The sequence below is a fragment of the Schistocerca nitens genome, chromosome 8 (assembly GCF_023898315.1).
Source record: "Schistocerca nitens isolate TAMUIC-IGC-003100 chromosome 8, iqSchNite1.1, whole genome shotgun sequence".
In the NCBI taxonomy this organism is placed as follows: Eukaryota; Metazoa; Arthropoda; class Insecta; order Orthoptera; family Acrididae; genus Schistocerca; species Schistocerca nitens.
In genome coordinates, this window is record NC_064621.1 from 513010168 (window position 1) to 513032410 (window position 22243).

Genomic DNA, 22243 nt, shown 5'->3' on the forward strand with positions numbered 1-22243 from the left:
AGTAGTCCGGTAAATCGGATAAAATTATGAGGAGAAAACGACATCCAGTATACCAAAGATGAACTGAATGCCTGATACTGGGCGGATATGCGTATATTCATTCCAATCTTCTATTAGTCCGGTCCTGCGTATGCACATGTCAAATATTTTCACATATACAATGACAGAAAAAATAGCAACACTACAAAATTATTATGTAGAGACATGAAATTTCGATAATACATTTATCTAGCTAACACATTTAAGTGATTACCATTAAAGAGCACACGTTAATGAATGCGCGAGAAAAGCCATTGAAAATGTGCAATTCACGTACATTAATAACCGGCGTAGCCACCAGAATGTTGAACGCACGCGTGCAAATGTCCATGCAGTGTGTTGAACGGATGCCGGACATCAGTTTGTAGGATGGAGTTTCATGCCTGTTGCGCCTGGTCGGTCAATACAGGGACGGTTAATGCTGTTTGTGAAAGGCACAGCAGTTGTCGTCCGATGATGTGCTCGATTGGAGACAGATCTCGTGATCGAGCAGGCCAAGGCTGCATGTCGAGATTCTGTAGATCATGCTGGGTATGTGAGCGCGCTATCCTGCTGCAGAGAAACCCCTAGAATGCTGTTCATGAATAGCAGCACGACACGTCAAATTACCAGACTGAGGTACAAATTTGCAGTCAGGGTGCGTGGGATAATCACGAGAGTGCTCCTGCTGCCATTCGAAATCGCACACCAGACCCTAAGTCCAGGTTAGGTCCAGTGTGTCTAGCACGCAGACAGGTTGGTTGCAGATCGCCAACTGACCTCCTCCTAACCAACACTGAGGCAGAACCAGCTTTCACCAGAAAGCACGACAGACCTCCGCCCTGCCCTGTGATGAACTCTCGCTTGACACCACTGAAGCCGTAAATGGTGGTAGTTTGGGATCAGTGGAATGCACGCTACGGGACGTCTGGCTCGGAGCTGACCTTGAAGTAACCGATTTGTAACAGTTCTTTGTGTCACTGTGGTGTCAACTGCTGCAGATGTAGTACGACGCACCAGAGCCATATGCCGAACACGACACTCTTCCCTCTCGGTAGTGCCACGTGGCTGTCCGCAGCCCGGTCATCTTGCCACCGTACATTCTCGTCACCACCTCTGTCAGCAATCATGTACAGTGGCTACATTTCTGCCAATTATTTCTGCAATAGCGCATAAAGTACACCTCGTAGCGTTATTACAGGATCTCACTCAAAATAGGTGAGGTGTCGATAATGGCGTCATTGTCGCCTTAAAGGCATTCTTGACTAAAATCAACTCACCAATTCCAATCTCAACTGTACGTAACGCCCACGACTGTTACAGCGTGTATTTAAAGCAAACCTGATTTGCTCCCTCATAGTGGCGCTAATAGCGCCACACTCGTGCAACTAGCGCGAAATTTGAATAGACATCATCTTTCACATGTAGAAATACGCCTTTCAACTTCGCTTTACGTCACACGTCTCCTCCTTGGTGTTGCAATTTTTTTCCATCAATGTATTTAACATATTTCACACGTATTTTTACACATATTTCACCTGCACATTTAGTGAATTTTGCCCTGCGAGCTCATTGCTCACGCAGCTCAATTTTTATGACGTCGGATCTCCTACATTGTGTGTCCCACAACGACACAGTTTTGCTGGTCCATTCAGGGGTGTATGCGAATATTGTCCGCCAAATATATCTCGGATACGGTTAGTAGTAACGAAGTAACAAATTAAAACGTTATGCTTCACGTGGCAGTTTTACTGCATGAACAGGGAAAGTATAGTAAGCGATACAGTTTTTTTCTTCTTTTCATCATTCTGTGAGAGCTGTCAGCGAGGAAAAGTTTCGTGAAGATTTGAAATTATGAGTAAGGTTTTTTGCACGTCACTACGTGCTCTCATTCTCAAATACTGGATTAATAAAGTACTTGCGTGTCGTGAGCTACACTGCTTTTTCACCCCCACCCCCACTTCTTTGATAGGTAGGTGGTTCCTATACTGTAGCGATTGTTTCCTGACTGTATATGATACGTGTAACAAGTTTTTTTTTTTTTATTTTGGTCCAGTGGTTTAGACGAGATGTGGAACATACACACATACAAAGACAGATACGTACATCCACTTTTCTAATATGTATGGATTGATATCCATTTTTAAAAATGCAATATGTTTTGGGAAAGATAAGGCACGTGGTGGAAGCTGACGATTCTGCAAGGCAGCAGCTGGTTTCCTCAGAGGGGATGGGCTGGTTCATTCATTCAGGGAGTATAATGAGTCGCGAGGTTTATAACGCGGCGCGCACCAAGGACGCGGCACTTAACTCATCAGCACTGCCTTGTCGGAAGCTGACGCCACACGCTGGCGCGACGCCTGCAAAGGCAACGCAAGCACTTTAATACCACGCCGCGGCAAGCTGCTCACTATGGGACTCAAAACGACCGGCGGTTCTCAGTCAGCCACCAGAATGAAATCAGTTACAGCTTCTCACTTATTCCATTTGCTTTGAGAACCAAGGCTTAACAACGCCGAAAAGCCGGGGACGCTAAAATAACAAGGAGTACCCGGTTTTTTGAATATTAACATTTTCAGAGCTGATAGGGTGATGGAATGGCTATGGAGAGGGAGTAGAAAGAAAAACAAAGTTAGTAAGTTAAACACTTCAGCAACACGCACGAGTTTGTGTGTGTGTGTGTGTGTGTGTGTGTGTGTGTGTGTGTGTGTGTGTGAGGGGGGGGGGGGAAGGGTGGGTGGGGTGGGGGGAGGTGCAATTTCTTCGGTAAAGTCCATGCCTCCCGATTAGCGTCGAGAATACTGCAGGAATTTCGCACGGCGGTTCTAGGCAAGGTCACAGTGGAGATGGCTCGCCACTGCCTTTCTCTGACCTGTCGATATAGTGTCAAGCGTGTATCTTATCGTGTGTGACTCAGATGAGCGTTTCTTCAGTGCTGTGCAGTGTTACGCTGTGATTCTACTGTCTCGACAAACGTCGGAAAAAGGAAAAGGAAGAGCTGCTCGGCCTGCTGACCTGCAAGTTGTATTCCCTCCCTTTGCGAACAACTGCGGCAATTTCTTCCACAACTGAAAGGTGAATCTGTTAGCTTCTGCTCGTCCGAAAATCTGAACCCACAGCCTATTCCCCGAGAAGATTCACAAACGTTTTTCTTTCACATAATTATTTTGATAGTCGGTCTCAACTACGGGTCGGGTCACATCGTTCCGAAATATTCCAACTGCTTCACAACACTCCGCCTCACTGGTTGGACATCACGGAAAAGCAAGCTACTGGCCCTTGAGAGAACTGTGCTAGTACAGCAGTCGGCGCAACAAGCAACCAACCCCGTCTGTAATCCGACCTTCAAATTCGATCAAGTGGCGATAAGCGTAACGAGGTATCTGAATGTATCGGTAAAGCAATTTTCGCAGTTGTTCCACTCATGGGAGTTTCGGCGACTTTAAACATGGTAAGAATTCGAAGAAATATTCGATTTGAAGATGGAATTGTCAATCCAGCCACACACCCTGTAGGTGAGGATGGCAGGGCCTCGTGCATCAAGGTAATTGGCCTGGGCGTGACAGTGCACGGTGCCAGTATATTCCAAAAAGCCGCGCGCAAAATTCGATTCCTCATGTCAGTCATATCTCGCGTTCTATTAAGCACAGAGATAAGGTGGACTGATAAGGTAATAAATGAGGCGGTTTTGCGCAGAATCTGAGAGGAAAGGAACATGTGGATTGGTTGGTTGATTGGGGGAGGGGACCAAACAGCGAGGTCATCGGTGCAGTCGGATTAGGAAGGAACCATCCCGGCATTTGCCTGCAGCGACTTAGGGAAATCACGGAAAACCTAAATCAGGATGGCCGGACGCGGGTTTGAACCGTCGTCCTCCCGAAAGCAACTCCAGTATGCCAACCACTGCGCCTCCTCGCTCGGTGAATATATGGAGAACACTGACAAGGAGAAGGGATAGGATGATGGGAAATCTGTTAAGACATCAGAGAATGACCTCAGTGCTACTAGAGGGCGCTGTAAAGGGCAAAAACTGTAAAGGAAGATAGAGATTGGAGTACAGCTGATAACTGAGGACAAAGGTTGCAAGTGCTACTCTGAGAAGAGGAGGCTGACACAGGAGAGGAATTCGTGGCGGGCCCCATCAAATTACTCAGAAGTCTGTTGACTCAAAAAAAAGGGAACAAATGTTTTGGATGGATCTCGGCCTAGCGATCGTTTGAATACCTGTCGGAAGAACGGGTATATTGTAGCTATCATACAGTAGACGGTCAAAATTTAAACTTTACGCACTTAATCCAGCACAGGCAAATAGAGTGAACCGGAATTCCTTTGCATTCGGTGTGATCCACGATGGGCCTCAGATAACTTATAAAAGCACTACGTATTAATGGGCGGTTCCTGAGAAAACCCGGAAAACCATGATCGCTGGGTACCAAAAGTTGGTATGACAACTTCTATAATTTCTATTCGTGGCAACTCCTCGAAATTTTTACCACATGTTCTTACGATGATGTCCTTCGGGAACCTTGAAACATTTTTCAATACCATTATCCATTACTGAGATCAAGAGCTTCAAATTGTTCGTACTTCTGCACGTAAAATAGGCGTCTACAATCCGGTTGGTTGGTTGATACGGGGAGGGGACCAAGCCATCGAATAGGGAATGTTGGGGAAGGAAGTCGGCCGTGCCATTTCAACTGAACCATCCCGACCTTTGCCTGAAGTGATTTAGGGAAATCATGGGAAACTTAAATCAGGATAGCCGGACGGCGGTTTGAACCGTCGTCCCCCGAATGCGAGTCCAGTGTGCTAAACACTGCGGCACCTCGCTCGGTGTGCTATCCCGTCTGAGTCGTAAATGTAGTTTTAACGTAGTAAGCACATGGCAGTGGTTCTGGGATCATCGCAAGGGTTCTGAGATCACCAAACTATATTTTTAGTCGCCATTTTTTCACCTATACAACTTTATGATGCACTGTCTCTATATAATGGGCACTTCGCGCCTGTACAGGCTGTACTGACCTGAAAATTATTCGAAGGTGCCACCTGGCGCCGGAAGCACCTACAGAAATTATTTTGTCATACGAAATTCTTTGTACTTGCGAAGTAAACACAGCATTTTTTGGTACACCGTAGATGTGCATGTTGTGTATTTTTTTTGTTAATCTGCGTTGGATGGGAGACTATTTTGTGCATATTATTCCTACTCATTAGTTTCATAAAGCAGGTCACCCTGCTGTAACATGGAAAAGAAGGGAACCAGCTGAAAAATGCTCCTGTCGGAGCACGAAAAGGCGAATATGCTCGTCTTTATAAGAATCTGACAAAAACGTGGGGACCACCTGTCTAAATCATCATTGCATCTTCCCCAGCAAAATTTTGGCATGCTAAGATATTCGCTCTTTTTTGTGCTGATAGGAAGTAGCAGAGAGACAGTGACAATGGAAGAGAGAGCAGACATCGCCAGTGGAAGAGTGAGGGGAGAGCGATGGGAAGAGAGAGAGAGAGAGAGAGAGAGAGAGAGAGAGAGAGTGAGAGAGAGAGAGAGAGAGAAAGTGACAGTGAAAGAGAAAGAGAGATGGATGAAGACAATAGCAGTGGGAGCCAGAGAGATAGGAGACAGTGATGAGCATTAAGATACAGAGGCAGCGCAAGAGAAAAAATGGATGGAGATAGTAGCAGTGGGAGAAAAAGAGAGAGGAAATCAGTGAAAATGAAAAATAGGTAAGGCTTGCGAACTTTAACACGAAGAAATTTTCCCACTTTCGCCCGCCGATTATACCCACGTGTTAAAAGTTTCTCGGTCTAGGGGTCAAAAGCCCGAGCAAACCATCCCCAGGACACGTGCGGAGAGGCGACAATGGTCGTTGAAGAGAAAGACAGCAGACTGTACGCGAGAAAGAAAGAGAGTAAAAAAGAATGGGGCAAAGACAATGGCAGTGGAAGAGAGAGACAGTGAACGTGGCAGAGAAGGCGACAGTGGTAAGAAAGAGCGAGAGAAAAGGATGAAGGTCATGACAGTGAGAGACAAAACCAAGAGAAAACGTCGATGGAAGAAAAAGGAGACAATGGGAGAGAGATAATATGCAGTGGCCGTGAGAGGGAGATGCTGAGTGTGAGGGCTTAACTACAAAGAGAGACAGAGTAAAGGGATTTAGAATGTTCTGCGTTAAAATAGCACGAATATGTTCGCATGCAAAAATTTCTGGCGAGAAAGGCGGAATGAAGATTCAAGCAGCTGGGCCCCACTTTTTTGACAGAGTTTTAGAGAAAAGCTTACTCGCTTTTTTTGTGCTCCGATAGGAGGATTTTTCAGCTCGTCCTTATGTTTTGCAATTAAACAGACTATAGCGGCCGGCCGGAGTGGCCGTGCGGTTCTGGGCGCTACAGTCTGGAGCCGAGCGACCGCTACGGTCGCAGGTTCGAATCCTGCCTCGGGCATGGATGTGTGTGATGTCCTTAGGTTAGTTAGGTTTAGTTAGTTCTAAGTTCTAGGCGACTGATGACCTCAGAAGTTAAGTCGCATAGTGCTCAGAGCCATTTTTTCGACTATAGCGGACAAACAACTTTTCAGAGCTATTCGTGACTATTGCTTACGTGTTTGGATTATCCATATCTGGACGGTTCAACGGAAAAAACGTATACAAAGAAGAATAGCGCGAATGACCAACGGCTTGTATGCTCGAAAATCTCCACAGGTAGACACTCCCAGAAACCCAGATAGTCAATAACGAGACCCGGGTTTCGTGGTCTAGTGTATGGAGCTCTTCTACAGCTCACGTGTTGCTCCCGTACTGACCTAGAAGATAAAATTAGACTATTAACAGCATTCTCAGAGATGTTAAAGCAGTAATTATTGCTGAGCCCCGTCGGCGAATGTAGCGAAAAAAGAGACTTACAGACAGTACAACAAGTATTCTCTGCCACGAACTTTATAGTAATTCGCACACTACAAAAAGCACACACAGATACATAACTGCGCCGATCCCATAGCTAAGCGCTGCTGAGTACCGCGAACGTCACTTGCGCACACGCGTATTTACGTAGTGGCGAGGTCACGACAGTTCAATGGTGAGGCCCTTCATTACAGATCACTTTGTTCGTCAGCTGGTCCCATTAAGTGCTACGAAAGAAAGCCGTCATCTTTTTATATGTACTCTGTGCCTTATACAAGGTTCTGGTGCGACAATTATCCTCCTCGTTCAGTAATCAGAGAGGACGTGGAGGTCTACTTCTTATATTAAGAGCCAGTAAGTGTTTCCGTGCGTTTTCTTCACGTTTCATTACTACCAACATTACTTAACTAATTTAGTGAAATGAGTTCTTAATTCCGTTTCAGTGAATGTACACAATGTTGCATCACGGTTCCGCGAATTTAAGTCAAATTGCAGTTATCGTGCGCAAGTGCCTCAGAAATTCAATAATAAAAATAGAAATAATTACAGTGCATGAAGAATAAATTGGACGAATTTCCAATTTGTATGCGAATTTCGAATTTGTATGTAGAAACTCCCGAAATTCAATCGAGGTCTATAGGGCAAATGAATAAATCCGGTGTACGTGTCACGGCGAAAGTACACACTATCTAATTAAAAGTATACGGACACATATTAGTGAACGTTAATGGCGTCTCGACCTCTGCTGAAGACACTCAAGTGAGGTGTCTGTTAATTCTTCCTCGAGGCTGAAACCAGAGTAGATATTGACGGACGCTGGGGTTTGCAGCGAAATCGACGTTCTAACTCAGCTCAAAGTTGGTCCACTGTGTTCATCGGGACTGGGGGCAGGCCAGTCCGTTTCAGAGCTGTTATTGTCCAAAAATCATTGTCGCACGGATTCTGCTTCATGACAGGGTGTACTGTCATTCTGATAAAAAAAAATCAGCGTCTCCGAACTGTTACCCTACTGTACGCAGCACAGAATGCTCTAAAATGTGTTCATATCCTTCCATATTTAACATTTTCTTAAGCACAATAAGGAAACCACATCCTGACGACAAAGGCACCCCCACACCGTAACACTACTTCATTGCTGGCACTATGAACGATGGTAGGTAGCGTTCTGCAAGCATTCGTCAAACCCAAACCCTTCCACCAGATTGCGACAACATGCAGCGTGAATCATCACTCCAGATCACTGGTTTCCAGTCGTCCACTAACCAGTGGCGACGCTCTTTATACCCATCGCCTATAACTGACTAAAGGGATCTGTGGCTTATGTGGAGCAGCTAGACCACTGTGTCCCACCCTTTTTCGCTTCCTACGGACACTCGTTATGTTAGCTGGACAGCTGGTATCACTTCAGAACTCACGAATCATTTCTTTCGTTGATTTTATGCGCTTTTTTGAAACTACCTTTCGCATTACTCGACGGCTTCTGTTCGTCAGCATATGAGGTCCTGTAACCGACTTGCGCGGATTCAGAAAGGCTGAAATGTCCCTTGACACGTTCTAAGCGACTGAGCCGTGCTGACCGTTCTATTCTGCTGTTACTGCTTGTCTCCTCACAATACTACCCCCCCCCCTCCATGTCCTTCTATACTAATTTTAGAATTATATTAATACCTTCAGCTGCTAACGGGCGTTGATATATACCAACGTGGACAAGTGAAAAGGTGTGCCAGGACCGGACTCGAACCCGGGATCTCCTGCTCACATGGCAGACACACTATCCATCTGAGCCACCGAGGGCACAGAGGATAGCGCGACTGCAGGGATTATCTCGCGAACGCCTCCCGCGAGACGCGCATTCTCACCTTGTTTGTCCACACATTACATTCGTAGTGTCCCATCCCAACACTCACTACTTGTGGAAGACATTCTTACCAAGTCCCGTAAGAGTTCGGGGAAATGTGTGCATCCGCACAGAAGAGGGAGGTCATGGCCGGCATTGCCAGAACTATACACTTATATGGATATGGTGTCTGTTCTTTCAGACATGTCCGAAATAACAGACACCATATCCATGTAAGTATATCCTTCTATACTGGTGGGTTCGTCTCTCGTGAAGCCTAGTGGTCATATCCGTATTACAATGGGATGTCCAGATACTTATAGACAGATGATGTAGTTGAGGAATTACTAAGAGGTAAAATTATGTAATGGGCGGGTGGAGGAAGAAGCATGGGAGAAGATAAATGGAAATGACGAAAGAAGGTACGTTACTAAGCATTCGACTCGTCATGGACGAGGAGTTCTAGAATGTTTCAGTTTGAAAAGGATGGGGGAAGTTATCAGTCATAGTTCTATTGAAACTGTCCTACATTATCGTCACGGGATTTGGAAATCCGTGCATGATTGGAAAGCATGAGTACGTCTCTCCTCTCGAATGGGCTTCCAGAGCTCAACCTCGGTTGGTATTTTCGGAATGGATGTGAGCAACAGCAGATAGACGCACAAACCCCTTGTCATTATCAAGACACAAGACAGACAGACGGACAGAGAGCAAGTGGAGCGCAGCACACGTCGCTGAGGACTCACCTGCTGCTGAGCCTGCGGCGCCGTCAGCACGCCCGTCTTGTCGTCCTCGCGACCCGCCCCCGCATCGCCGCCACCGGCACCGCCGCCACCCCCACCGCCGCCTCCACCGCCTCCGCTACCGCCTCGGTCGTCGAAATCGAACTCCTTCATAAACTCCGAGTGGAAGTCGGAAATCTCGGAGATGAGGTCGTTGAAGGCGTCGGAGGTGATGATCTCGTCGCTGGTGTCGTCGCCGATGAGGTCGGACAGGCCGGGGAAGGTGACGCCGCCGTTGGCGTCCTTCTCCAGCGCGGCGGCGCACTGCTCCAGGTCCACGAACTCACTGTCCATCTGCTCCTGAAAACAAAACGCACGTGTACATCCGTCAAAATTGGAGAGAAAAGAATTGATGAAAAGAAAGAATAGACGTCGAGGAACGGTTAACTTGGTAGCGGAGGAAAGAATGGGGGAATAAAAATTGTGTAACGAGACGAACACCTGAATATAATAAAGATTGACATTTATGTGCCTGTAATATTTATGCAGATATGAAGAGACCTGCACAAGATGGACAAGAGCGGAGAACAGCATAAAACCAGTCTCTGGACTAAAAACCGAAACATAGCACGGCAGTGTTAGTTACTATGCTTTCATGGGATGTATGTACATATGATGACTGCTCCACGAAGTTAAACCCTGCTGATAACGGGATGAAAGTGCTGAAACGTTACTAATTAAAGACGTAGGGAAGAATGTTAACGCACTGCTCCGTCACTTCTTGGTGGAAAATTTCATATTCGAGGGTGTAAAACAAGCATGCAAGAAACCGTAACGATAAAGCTAAACATACTATGTAGCCATTGTACAATTTCTTTGGTCACGACTTTATACGGGAAATGATCCGCACTCGATTTGCCGTTTCCTCATTAATGTCGTGACGAAAAAGTCTCGGAGTCGACAGTATCTTTATTTTTCAACTTATGGTCTCTTGCATGTTAGTGTCTTTTGTGGACAGTCGGTAGTTACTTTATCACGGCCTTTGAACCGAAAATCGTCTCTTAAGAAACAAATATTTCTTTGTAGAATGAAGAAACCGCACGACAGATACTTGATCCACGATCTTTTATTGTGCTCAAATGGCTCAAATGGCTCTGAGTACTATGGGACTTAACATCTGCGGTCATTAGTCCCCTAGAACTTAGAACTACTTAAACCTAACTAACCTAAGGACATCACACACATCCATGCCCGAGGCAGGATTCGAACCTGCGACCGTAGCAGTCGCGCGGTTCCGGACTGAGCGCCTAGAACCGCTAGACCACCGCGGCCGGCTTTTATTGTGCTCGGTTTCTGATCACTTAAAGTTCCATCATATGGTGTACACGATAATTGGAGGGGAACCTCAGATCTGGAACGCCACACATGGAACTACGCGGCTAAAATTTCTAAAATGAATTACAATAATTAAAGAAGATAACAGGATGTTACTTACAAACAAAATCACCTAACCATCTGAGATCACGCTCACCCCAAAGTTGTCATGGAACCAAAAGTTCTATGTCAAAATAAGAAAAGGGACCTAAAAAATCCGAACAAACCGACATTACGATCGGACGCCAAAAGCCACCAGAATGTTAAAACATGTAAAATACAATAAAAAGTGGTAGGAGGGGGAGAGAAATCACATGCTGCATGGAATTTCTTACTTTAATTTAATAAAAACCGTTCCTCCGTGCTCCACGACCGGGAACTCAAACAGTGAAACTATGCAATAGTAAGTACTAGCCGTGAGTACCGAGGCCGCGAACGACCCTTCAGACATGTGATTGCTGAACTGTTAAAACTGAAAAATGTAGCACAATATTTTTCATTATTATAGTTTACATCTGATGATGGAACTTTAATCAGTGTTCCGATACCGGTCGTGTACACAATAAAGGATGGCGGATTAAGCATCTGTTGTGTAGTTTCTTCATTTTACGAAATGGACTTGATGCAGTTGCGGCTGCCCCATAACAAGAACTCAATTTCTTTGATTTCACAAAAATGTAACCAAGAACCACGTTTTTACGAAAAACGGGACTTCACACCTATCATTATTTCAACAAACATATTTACTAGTGAAGATATATGGGATGTAGAGTGCTGACTTCATTACGTCTACTACGGTATCAAGAGAGGTGACGAAGTGAACACCTCTTGTCTCAATGCTACCGACAGGGAGCCTTTAAGATACGTGCTGGACAAAGAGAGAGAGGCTTACCTGTTTGCACTCCACGAGCGCACCGAGGTCGGGAGGCGGCTGCGCCGCTGGCTTGGGCGACGGCGTCGCGGTTGTGGCGGCGCCCGCAGGGTCCGCCCCCGGGGCCGCGCCTCCGCCCCCGCCACCAGCGCCTCCGCCACCACCGCCACCCCCGGGCGCCCCCGAGCCGGTGCTCTTGACTGTGGCGGCGGCTGCCTTGACGGTGACGTTGGTGGAGATGTTGCCGGTGCCGGTGCCCGGGCCGGCGCTGAACTCGAGCTGCTGCACGATCTCGACGGAGAACTTGGTGAGCGGCTCGGCAGCGGGCGCACCGCCGCCCCCGCCGGCGCCGGCGCCCCCGGCCCCGCCGCCCGCGGCCGGCGAGTGCGCCCCCGCGCCGGCGCCCGCGCCCTGCGCCGCCGCTCCCGGGCCGGCGCCCGCGCCCGCCCCCGCCGTGCATTGCACCTTGGCGGCCGGCTCGCCGAAGCCGCCGCCGTCGCCCGCGCCGCCGCCCGCCTCCAGCTCCTCCGCCGTCCGCTTCAGGAACTTCTGCTGCTGCGGACAGACGCACATGCTGAGGCCTCCGTAGACGTACGACAGCAGAGCTGCAGCAGCCGCGGATGGTACTGGTAACGTCCATTATATTTGTAGGGCTCTACGCTTATGGATCAGTTGTTACTCTTTGATAACCTACTGACGAGTATGGTTAAAATCGATTAGAACTATATGAATAACTGGAAACAAACACGAACGTGGAACGAACACAGCATTAAAAATACAATGCCGACGTAAAAAGCTCATAAAAAAGTACATGAAAGACAGATCAAAAAATGTGGAATAACTCTCGATAAAATCCGCTATAAAATAGGACGCCTAAACCTTTCAAAAATCGATGAGTTTACAGTAGTAAGGTAACCGAGCCACTCAGTAGGATATTTAATATCTCCCTCGCAGTATTCAATGTAGAACGCAAGAGAAGAGACACTACCTGAAAACTAGTACCACACTTATTTAAAATTAGCTTAGCGGCCCCCTGCATCGCTCGTATGGTCTTTATGGTCTGCACGGATTTTGTTTTGTTTTTTTTGTAATCGAATTTTTGTGTTGTTCACAAAAATTCAACACCTTCTAAGCTTTTCACTCTAACTAAGGCCATAGAAGTATGGTCTTTTTCGAATGTATTTCAGGCCAAAAAGCGATTGTGGTAGCTGGAGTTCAAGATTTCTGTTAATCATGCCTCTTGCGTTCTTTTGGTGCTATATTCATAGAATCTTTCATTCCATAACAAATATTTATTTATATCTAACAGAGAAGATAAAACAGCAATTTTCGCAGATTCCATTTTAAATTTTTTTTTAATATAACGAAATATTTTCTTAAAAATTTTCATGACACTTCACCCTCTAAGGGGTTGACAGTCCGTGAACAGTAAAACACGTATTTTTCAAATTTCTAATGAGACAAGCCAAATACAAACTTTCGTAGAGTTAGCCTGGAAAATGTTATTATAAGGAAACAATTCCCCTAAACTATTCATCCTCTATTTCGCTCCCTCACGGGGCTGAATTTCCAAATGCAATGAAACACGTATTTTTTTTAAAAAAATCATAAACAAAGAAGTGAAATACCAATTTGCATATACGTAAGTTTAAAAATGCTTTAGTGATTATTATTGACTATTTATTTCCAACAAAACTTTCACACACTATTTTATCCCCTAAAAGCTTTAACTTCCAAAAAATGGTGAAACACGTATTTTTTTTATTTCTGACTGAGAAACCAAGTACCAATTTCCGTAGGTGTGGCTTCAAGATTCCCTTAATAGCGACGTATTAAAAAAAACATTTCATCCCCTATTTCACACACTCAGTGGTGAAAATTCGCAAAATTCCTTCCTAAATGATGCCTACAGTATAAGATCAACACCCTCTCCAAGTTTGAAATTTCTATCCTTAGTTGTTTGGGTTGGACGATGATCAGTCAGTTGGGACATTTCGTTTTATATAAAGAGAAGATAGTGGGCAGGTCCTGCAGACGACAGAGATCATCCCTTAACTTTATGCAAGTTTCACATGCTGGTTGGTCCTCCGGCCGTACCAGAATGTCGTGTGCACACAGCCAAGATAACGATTCTAAGTATCACCACATATAACAATAATTAATATGAAGGACTTACGTCTGTTGCGTTTTTTTTAGAAGAAATCTTCTGTGATGATCTTGATACTATAGAAGCAGAATTTAGATGTTTCCAAATAGTGGGTAATGCTTTCACAATCGAACTGCGTGAGAGAGCTTTATAAAACAAGTCATACCTTCGACGTCGGTCACGGTCACAAAATGACGTCGCAGTGACGTAGACGGCGAAGTTTCATTGAAGTCGACAACGGATGCAGTATCAGAGCACGAAACGACGCTCTGTGGTATAAGCGCGCAAGCTCGCTGCGGCCCGCGCCGCGAGTAGAACTGGGCGGCCAGTATTACATTATGAACAACCCACGGCCGCAATAGTGCAAGTATAATAGTTACGACCAAAACAAAGGCGACATAATGACGTCACATGTCTAGTGCTGTATGGCGCTGACGTACTACAGGTAACAGCTGAGGTAGCGACGTGGAGAGAGCGCAGCGCGTGTGCGTGGCGCGAGGGACGGGAGCGCATCGCGTGTTGCGAAACGGGCGCGGCGCGGCCCGGCGGCCGAGTAATTACACGGTGGCCCAAGGCCGCGGCAGCGCCAAGCCGCGCGACGCGACGCCAAGAGACGCGGCCAGGCGCTGCGCTCTGGCCAGACACCGCACCCCGAGCACCCGGGCGAGCCAACTCGCAGCGGCGCTGCACGGCGCGGTCACTCGCTGCGTCGTCTGCCTCCGTCTGCCCTTCCCTACACGTTTGCCATCACCACGTATTCTCTAGTCACTGGGGACCATCGCAACCCTTACTTCATCGTGGAACGAGTCGATGTGTAGGTCACACAATGCGGAATATCTAAAAAACCAACCACAAATCGATGAAGCACGGAAAATAGGATTTATCATCCTACTCCAACGTACATGTTCTCCCTGTTGTTTCTGTCGCTGCCCAGTGCGCAGGATGGTTTGCTGCAAATTACAGACTAGTGTCGAATTCTGCATAACGCTACAAATCACACACACATCAGTCTGCGTCTCGTATCAAGCCTTCCTCTCCCGCAACTATACTCCTCCCCTTTCCGTCATCTCCACTACCAAAATCACTGCTCCTTGATGTCTCACGATAGGTCCAATCAATCTCTTCTTCCAATCTGCTCTATTCTCCCCATTTCGATTGATTACCTCTACATTAATTATCCGAACTATGCACGTTCTCTTCAGCATTCTTCTGTACCACAACATTTCGAAAACTTGTTTTCTTTTTATGAGTAGCAGCTATCCTCCACGATGTACAACGTTACTTTCGAAACACTGTCAGACCTTCCTAAAACCAAAATTTATATGTTAAAATCTCTTCTTTCAAAAAGACTTTCTTGCAACTGCAGACAGCCGGAGTAGCCGAGCGGTTCTAGGCGCTACAGTCTGGAACCGCGCGACTGCTACGGTCGCAGGTTCGAATCCTGTCTCGGCACGGATGTGTGTGATGTTCTTAGGTTAGTTAGGTTTAAGTAGTTCTAAGTTCTAGGGGACTGATGACCTCAGTAGTTAATTCCCATAGTTCTCAGAGCCATTTGAACCATTTCTTTGATACTGCAAGTATGTATTCTACACTCCTGGAAATTGAAATAAGAACACCGTGAATTCATTGTCCCAGGAAGGGGAAACTTTATTGACACATTCCTGGGGTCAGATACATCACATGATCACACTGACAGAACCACAGGCACATATACACAGGCAACAGAGCATGCACAATGTCGGCACTAGTACAGTGTATATCCACATTTCGTAGCAATGCAGGCTGCTATTCTCCCATGGAGACGATCGTAGAGATGCTGGATGTAGTCCTGTGGAACGGCTTGCCATGCCATTTCCACCTGGCGCCTCAGTTGGACCAGCGTTCGTGCTGGACGTGCAGACCGCGTGAGACGACGCTTCATCCAGTCCCAAACATGCTCAATGGGGGACAGATCCGGAGATCTTGCTGGCCAGGGTAGTTGACTTACACCTTATAGAGCACGTTGGGTGGCACGGGATACATGCGGACGTGCATTGTCCTGTTGGAACAGCAAGTTCCCTTGCCGGTCTAGGAATGGTAGAACGATGGGTTCGATGACGGTTTGGATGTACCGTGCACTATTCAGTGTCCCCTCGACGATCACCAGTGGTGTACGGCCAGTGTAGGAGATCGCTCCCCACACCATGATGCCGGGTGTTGGCCCTGTGTGCCTCGGTCGTATGCAGTCCTGATTGTGGCGCTCACCTGCACGGCGCCAAACACGCATACGACCATCATTGGCACCAAGGCAGAAGCGACTCTCATCGCTGAAGACGACACGTCTCCATTCGTCCCTCCACTCACGCCTGTCGCGACACCACTGGAGGCGGGCTGCACGATGTTGGAGCGTGAGCGGAAGACGGCCTAACGGTGTGCGGGACCGTAGCCCAGCTTCATGGAGACGGTTGCGAATGGTCCTCGCCGATACCCCAGGAGCAACAGTGTCCCTAATTTGCTGGGAAGTGGCGGTGCGGTCCCCTACGGCACTGCGTAGGATCCTACGGTCTTGGCGTGCATCCGTGCGTCGCTGCGGTCCGGTCCCAGGTCGACGGGCACGTGCACCTTCCGCCGACCACTGGCGACAACATCGATGTACTGTGGAGATCTCACGCCCCACGTGTTGAGCAATTCGGCGGTACGTCCACCCGGCCTCCCGCATGCCCACTATACGCCCTCGCTCAAAGTCCGTCAACTGCACATACGGTTCACGTCCACGCTGTCGCGGCATGCTACCAGTGTTAAAGACTGCGATGGAGCTCCGTATGCCACGGCAAACTGGCTGACACTGACGGCGGCGGTGCACAAATGCTGCGCAGCTAGCGCCATTCGACGGCCAACACCGCGGTTCCTGGTGTGTCCGCTGTGCCGTGCGTGTGATCATTGCTTGTACAGCCCTCTCGCAGTGTCCGGAGCAAGTATGGTGGGTCTGACACACCGGTGTCAATGTTTTCTTTTTTCCATTTCCAGGAGTGTATATACTGTCTACTTCTGAAACCCTCCACAATAAAGCGCAACGTGTGCAGATTGGACAGAATTAGCGGAGAGCACTAGCATAGCGTAGGAGTCACTGTACCACTCGTGGAACGACGGCAGCCACAGAAATGGGACTAGCCGGCCGGCGTGGCCGTGCGGTTCTAGGCGCTTCAGTCTGTAACTGCGTGACCGCTACGGTCGCAGGTTCGAATCCTGCCTCGGGCATGGATGTGTGTGATGTTCTTAGATTAGTTAGGTTTAATTAGTTCTAAGTTCTAGGCGACTGATGACCTCAGAAGTTAAGTCGCATAGTGCTCAGAGCCATTTGAACACAAATGGGACTCAGAATTGAGAGAGGCAATTGCGTCCGTCGGCCTATTTGAGAAATCCGGCCGGACAAGAAGTTATCTCACCTGAGAGGCGCGCAGTCCCACATACGGGTGCGAGGCCGCTGTGACGAAACGTGAACAACCCGCCGTAAAACGGCGTTCCTCGAAGCCGTAAAGAGGAGACGGCGGCCGCTGTGTCGCAAGCGCGTCGTGCCTGCTGACACGGCATGCAGGTAGCCATTACTGTCTCGACACGTGTCCTCGGCGCACCCCAGTTCACTGTACACGATCCCTATGGGGATTATCAACTTTTAATTCCTGTTTGTCGCAAAGCAACAACTCAGCTGCTGAAGATACCACAACGTATGTAGCAAAGAGAATGTCCAGTCCAGCGTGCAACTCTATTTTGCTCCTTTGTTTACTGTTTCAACCGCTCCTTTGTTTACTGTTTCAACCCGGGGGAGAAACGACAACCTGGGACTTTAATACCACCTTTGATAACCTATTAACAATACGTTTCAGGTACGTATAAAAGTCGCATGACTGGTACACCTTGGTTAGATCTACCACCTGAGGCGTCTGTTAAATGCGATTAATACGATTAGCTATTTAAGACAAAGTTAGTCAAGGACATACAGAGAAGTATCTCCTGTCTCTGACCCCCTAAGAAAAACAAAAATTATGATCCTCGCAGAGCAAACTTGCGTCCTGTCCCACCACACAGGCAGGCGTATCAATTCAGTAAAAAACTTAAAAAAAAACCCAAAACGTCTCATGTACGTTATCTACAGCCAAGTGCATCCACAGTCACTCGTCGAAAAATCTTAACATTAGTTCGCCGTAAGCGCTGTTGTCTGTGCGTCTTGTAATGTCAGATAGCTCTGGGCTCAAAAATCTTCTAGTAGTGTTGTGCCTTCAAAGCTTCTAGTAGCGTTATCCCTTTAATTCACTTTTTTTTTTTTTTAAGGCTTCCGTACCTCAATCAGTAAAAATCGTTATAGGATGACTTCACTATCCGCATGGCTGTGAGTCAGTTGAAATTTGTGCTAAATAGTAAAGTCTATGGTCCCTTGGCGGTGTAAAAAATTTAGGCTTCCAAGTCAGTGCAATCAAAAGATACAGCCATTTATGTCACATATTTTGATACTCGCGAAGCCACTGACCGAAAACTACAATGAGGTATCTACATACCTGATAAAGTTTGCACGGAACCCTCAGAGCGCGATTCTTCTCTCACTAGTCCTGTTTTTCTAGTGCTAGTAGCCAAACTAAAAAACTCATCAAATATGACTGTAGAAATTATTCGCAAGTATCTGTACATTGCCTGCCTGCAATATATACAAATCTCAAACGTAGGAAGTATTCGCATGTATCAGAACGTCACCTGGCTGCAACATGTACAAATCTCATACAAACTATAATTTCTCAGTAAAGTTCACTATGAAGGTCGAAAAGACGACCACCGGAAAAAAATCGTAGTTTGTTCATGGATATCGCCTCAGTTTTTTTAGTTTAAGGTAGCCATGGTATCCTGTGGCTAGTTTACATTAATAATGTAATGATGATTTATTTGGTTTACTGCCTCAGCTATCAGTGCTAGTACGTAACAAACGCAGAATTGGTCCCTTTCAGGTATTGTTCACGATGTCGACCACTGTGATCACGATGTGATATCGGCTGGAGTCCCGTGAACAAGGGTCTTCACACGCACACACGTCACACTGCGCATACCATCGATTTTTGTACTGTTGTCTAAATATTTTCAGTGCGTTACAGATGGGAGTAAGAAATGAATCAAACAAAGTTCCGCGATCGCGATCAGACCTTGAAGACCTCGCGATGTGGACGGTCCGCCGAGCCTCGCTCAGTTAGTACGGAAGGGCGCGGGACGAGCACACCGCTCTCCTTGCGGTTGTCGACTGGAGCCGCTACTTCTGACTGAAGCAGCTCCTCAGTTGGCCAACAGAGTTTTTCGGTTATTCAGAGCTGTGCTTCTTTCCCGTAACTCGCCCTCGGCGTCGTCGCGGCGGCCCACTGGAACTCGCGCCAGCGGGGGCCGGGCGCGTGCTCGCCGAGGCTGCCGCAGAGGCCGATCGCGTTACGCCTCCAGTCGAACGGAATGCGCCGCCGGCGCGGAAGCGACGCCCCGGCCTGCCTGCCCCGTCCTGCCGCCGTCTACCGGGACCCGGACACAGCAATGTCAGGCCAAGACTAAATCTGAATACGATCACAAACAAAATCGTGGAATTGCGTCAGCGAAGATGTCATACTAACTTCGAATGGACAAAAGCCCGTGTACCAACTCCTAGAAATGAGCTGGTACACGAGCTCACCGAACAAACAGCTCGAACAGACGCAACATAATTCCTCCGTCTGTGACCAAAAGAAAATTATGATGCACTTCGAAAGAAAATTGGGAAACAATGGGCTGGAACTACAAAAGGCCCGACCACAGAAGATTTTTTCGGAGTAATCTACACCGTCTTTCCATACAGTTATGACAGTCAACTGACATTAGAACAAGGAAAATTAACGTCTTACTATCGTCGGTTCAGGTCAGCCACAAGTGCTGTTTGTATATGCAAAGAGGATTACCGAACAGCCGATCACCTTCAGTGGGTTTTCCGCACACTTAATATTGCGAGAGGCGCATTAAATATGCCTATTACAGAAAAGGGATGCAGCTGGTCCGTCGAAAACCAGTTTTAGTAAAGCTATATACGAACTAATTTCACAATTTTATAATGTAATAACCTTATCTAGAATATGCATAACTATATTACTTCAAGTTTCAAAAAACCTTGTTTTGTCTGTAATAATTAAAAGGGCATTACTGTATGTATCTGCAGTATTGCGAATAACCATCTTAAACGAATATGGATCACACAGAGGTTTACCAATATGAATGTAGTTTACTGTATAATTTTCATCCATACTATTACAATTCGTTACAATTTTAATTGTTCCTTATGTATCTTGAATAAAAATGAAACCTAAACATCTACTATCTGTTATGTCCATACATATCATAAAAATGGATCTAACTATATCTATATGACTGAACAGTATGTTCCACATCTCCTCCTAAACAACTCGACTGATTTCAATCAGACTTGGTACACATATCTCGTACTGTCAGTCAATAATCGCTGTGCAGGTAAGACCCACCTACCTATCACATTTCAGAAGATACGAAGTCATAAACACTGGAATACTTGAAAAAATGCCACATCATGCATGAAATTTTAATACATTTATTCTTTACTACTAAGACACTCCTACAGGTAAGCTAACTTAAGGAAATTCCTAATACCTGGCAGCACTTCTAACGGCTTTCACCTGTGAAGTACAAACGGCTACTATTTTCGCCTAAAGCCGTCTATACAGCTATGAAGAGGCATTGCAATAGAGAATATATATTATATATACACATATATAAGAGTATATATCTACAAGTCCAGGATCTTCTACCGAACTCCTGGATCGATTCCAACCAGTTCCACAGAAAAAACAAACTTCAGGAGTATCGACACTGTGGAGCTGACAATCTCCTAGCTCCAATATGAGTCAGGATACGGCGGAAAAACTGTTCTCTTCAGTCTCCTGGCACATAGGCTGTCATGTACATGCGCAGCGTACATGTGAGGGCAAGAAACGGTTGTCCTCGCCCCAACGTGTAGGCTGCCCTGGATGACAGGCTTGTTGTGGGAGTGGTATTGGCCTGGTTTATTTAACTGTACTGCAGGACCTACGTGTGCTGATGACCACGGTTGGGGACAGGTTGAGACAGATAGAGGAGGGGATGAACAGAGCAAAGGGAAGGAGGAAATGGACAGAAAACAGCGAGGAGGGGGAGATGCATGAGGCAGGTGTAGTGGCCAAGTGGAAAAGAAAAAGGGGCAGGCAGAGAGGAAAAGAAATGGGGGTGGAGGAAATGGGAAAAGGGAGGGGGAGGATAAGATGAATAGACAGAGAGAGTGGGGAGGAAAAGATGGAAAGGCACATGTGGGAGGATGAGGTGGACAGACTGAGGGAGGAAGGGGGAGACGCAGAGAGGGGGAGGAGGAGGTGCATTCAACTGATGTGTCAGACGTATAAACAGGCGAGCAACGCGGAAAAGGCTAATTACAATTACTGTAATTGGGCATATTTCAAATATATAATAATAAATAATGGCGTGTATCGAAAGTCCGGAAGCACTTCAACTCCTCAGTGGCTATGGCCCACACTACCATTACTGGACAAGGCGAAAGTTTTTCACACTAGAATACAGGTGGCGTTCATTTTAGTGAAAGTATATTTTCTTTGTCCCGCTACACGTTGCGCAGTAACAAAGTAAATCAGGTGTCAACGTGACATACCAACCGATTTTGTTTAGGTGAAGTAAACCTTCATGGTACTATTACCCGAGAGATCATGAAGGGTAGAATCAGCTGTCAAACTGGGAAGATTTTTCTCCCTTCGCGTACAATGGCACCTTACCAATGTGTTATGCATATATCTACTGAATGTTTGTGACTCATATGATTGTATCTATAGTTTAGTGTCGAGTTTTCTCTTGCTCATAGACTACTTTTTTTGTCGTATCGAACAGCAACAACCAAGCCCACAGAGCCTAACGTCTTCACATCTCAAGGACGAATCTCAATCAACAGCATCACATGCCCTCATTCCATGGTACACTGCCGAGAGGTTTGGAATTTAATCGAATATTGACGAGAAATCTGATAACCAGATATTGTATTCCAACATGTTTCCTCTCTTTGCCGGACGAAAACTGTCGACGCAAATTTATTCAACCAATAATATTAAGGCACCGAGTCAAGCGTCATCGTTCCAGTTTGCATCGGTTACAGACGTTGCGACTTCCTGTAGCGTCTGTAGGAGAAAAAAAATGTCTTATGGCCTGTTACAGGGAGCTGGGAGAGATGGTTGTGTATTTTGCACTTGTCTAGAGTGGGGTACGCCAGGGCGTGGGGTATGCGCTCGCCGCGCCGTGCTGTTCTGTGCTGTGCGTTCGCACCGTCAGCGGGTGCGG

The 22243-nt window shown here is 46.7% G+C and overlaps 1 protein-coding gene across 1 annotated transcript in view; it reads right to left on the bottom strand.

Annotated features, from left to right (window-relative positions):
* The window catches only part of LOC126199648 (neurogenic protein mastermind-like), a gene marked incomplete at its 3' end in the record, with an annotated part of 416388 nt that overhangs the window by 11052 nt on the left and 383093 nt on the right, over positions 1-22243 (bottom strand). The window contains exons 3-4 of the mRNA XM_049936575.1: positions 11740-12273; positions 9498-9833 (exon numbers count right to left, since the gene is read on the bottom strand). Of these exons, the coding sequence (XP_049792532.1) occupies positions 9498-9833; positions 11740-12273 (870 nt within the window). The remainder of the gene's footprint in view (positions 1-9497; positions 9834-11739; positions 12274-22243) is intronic.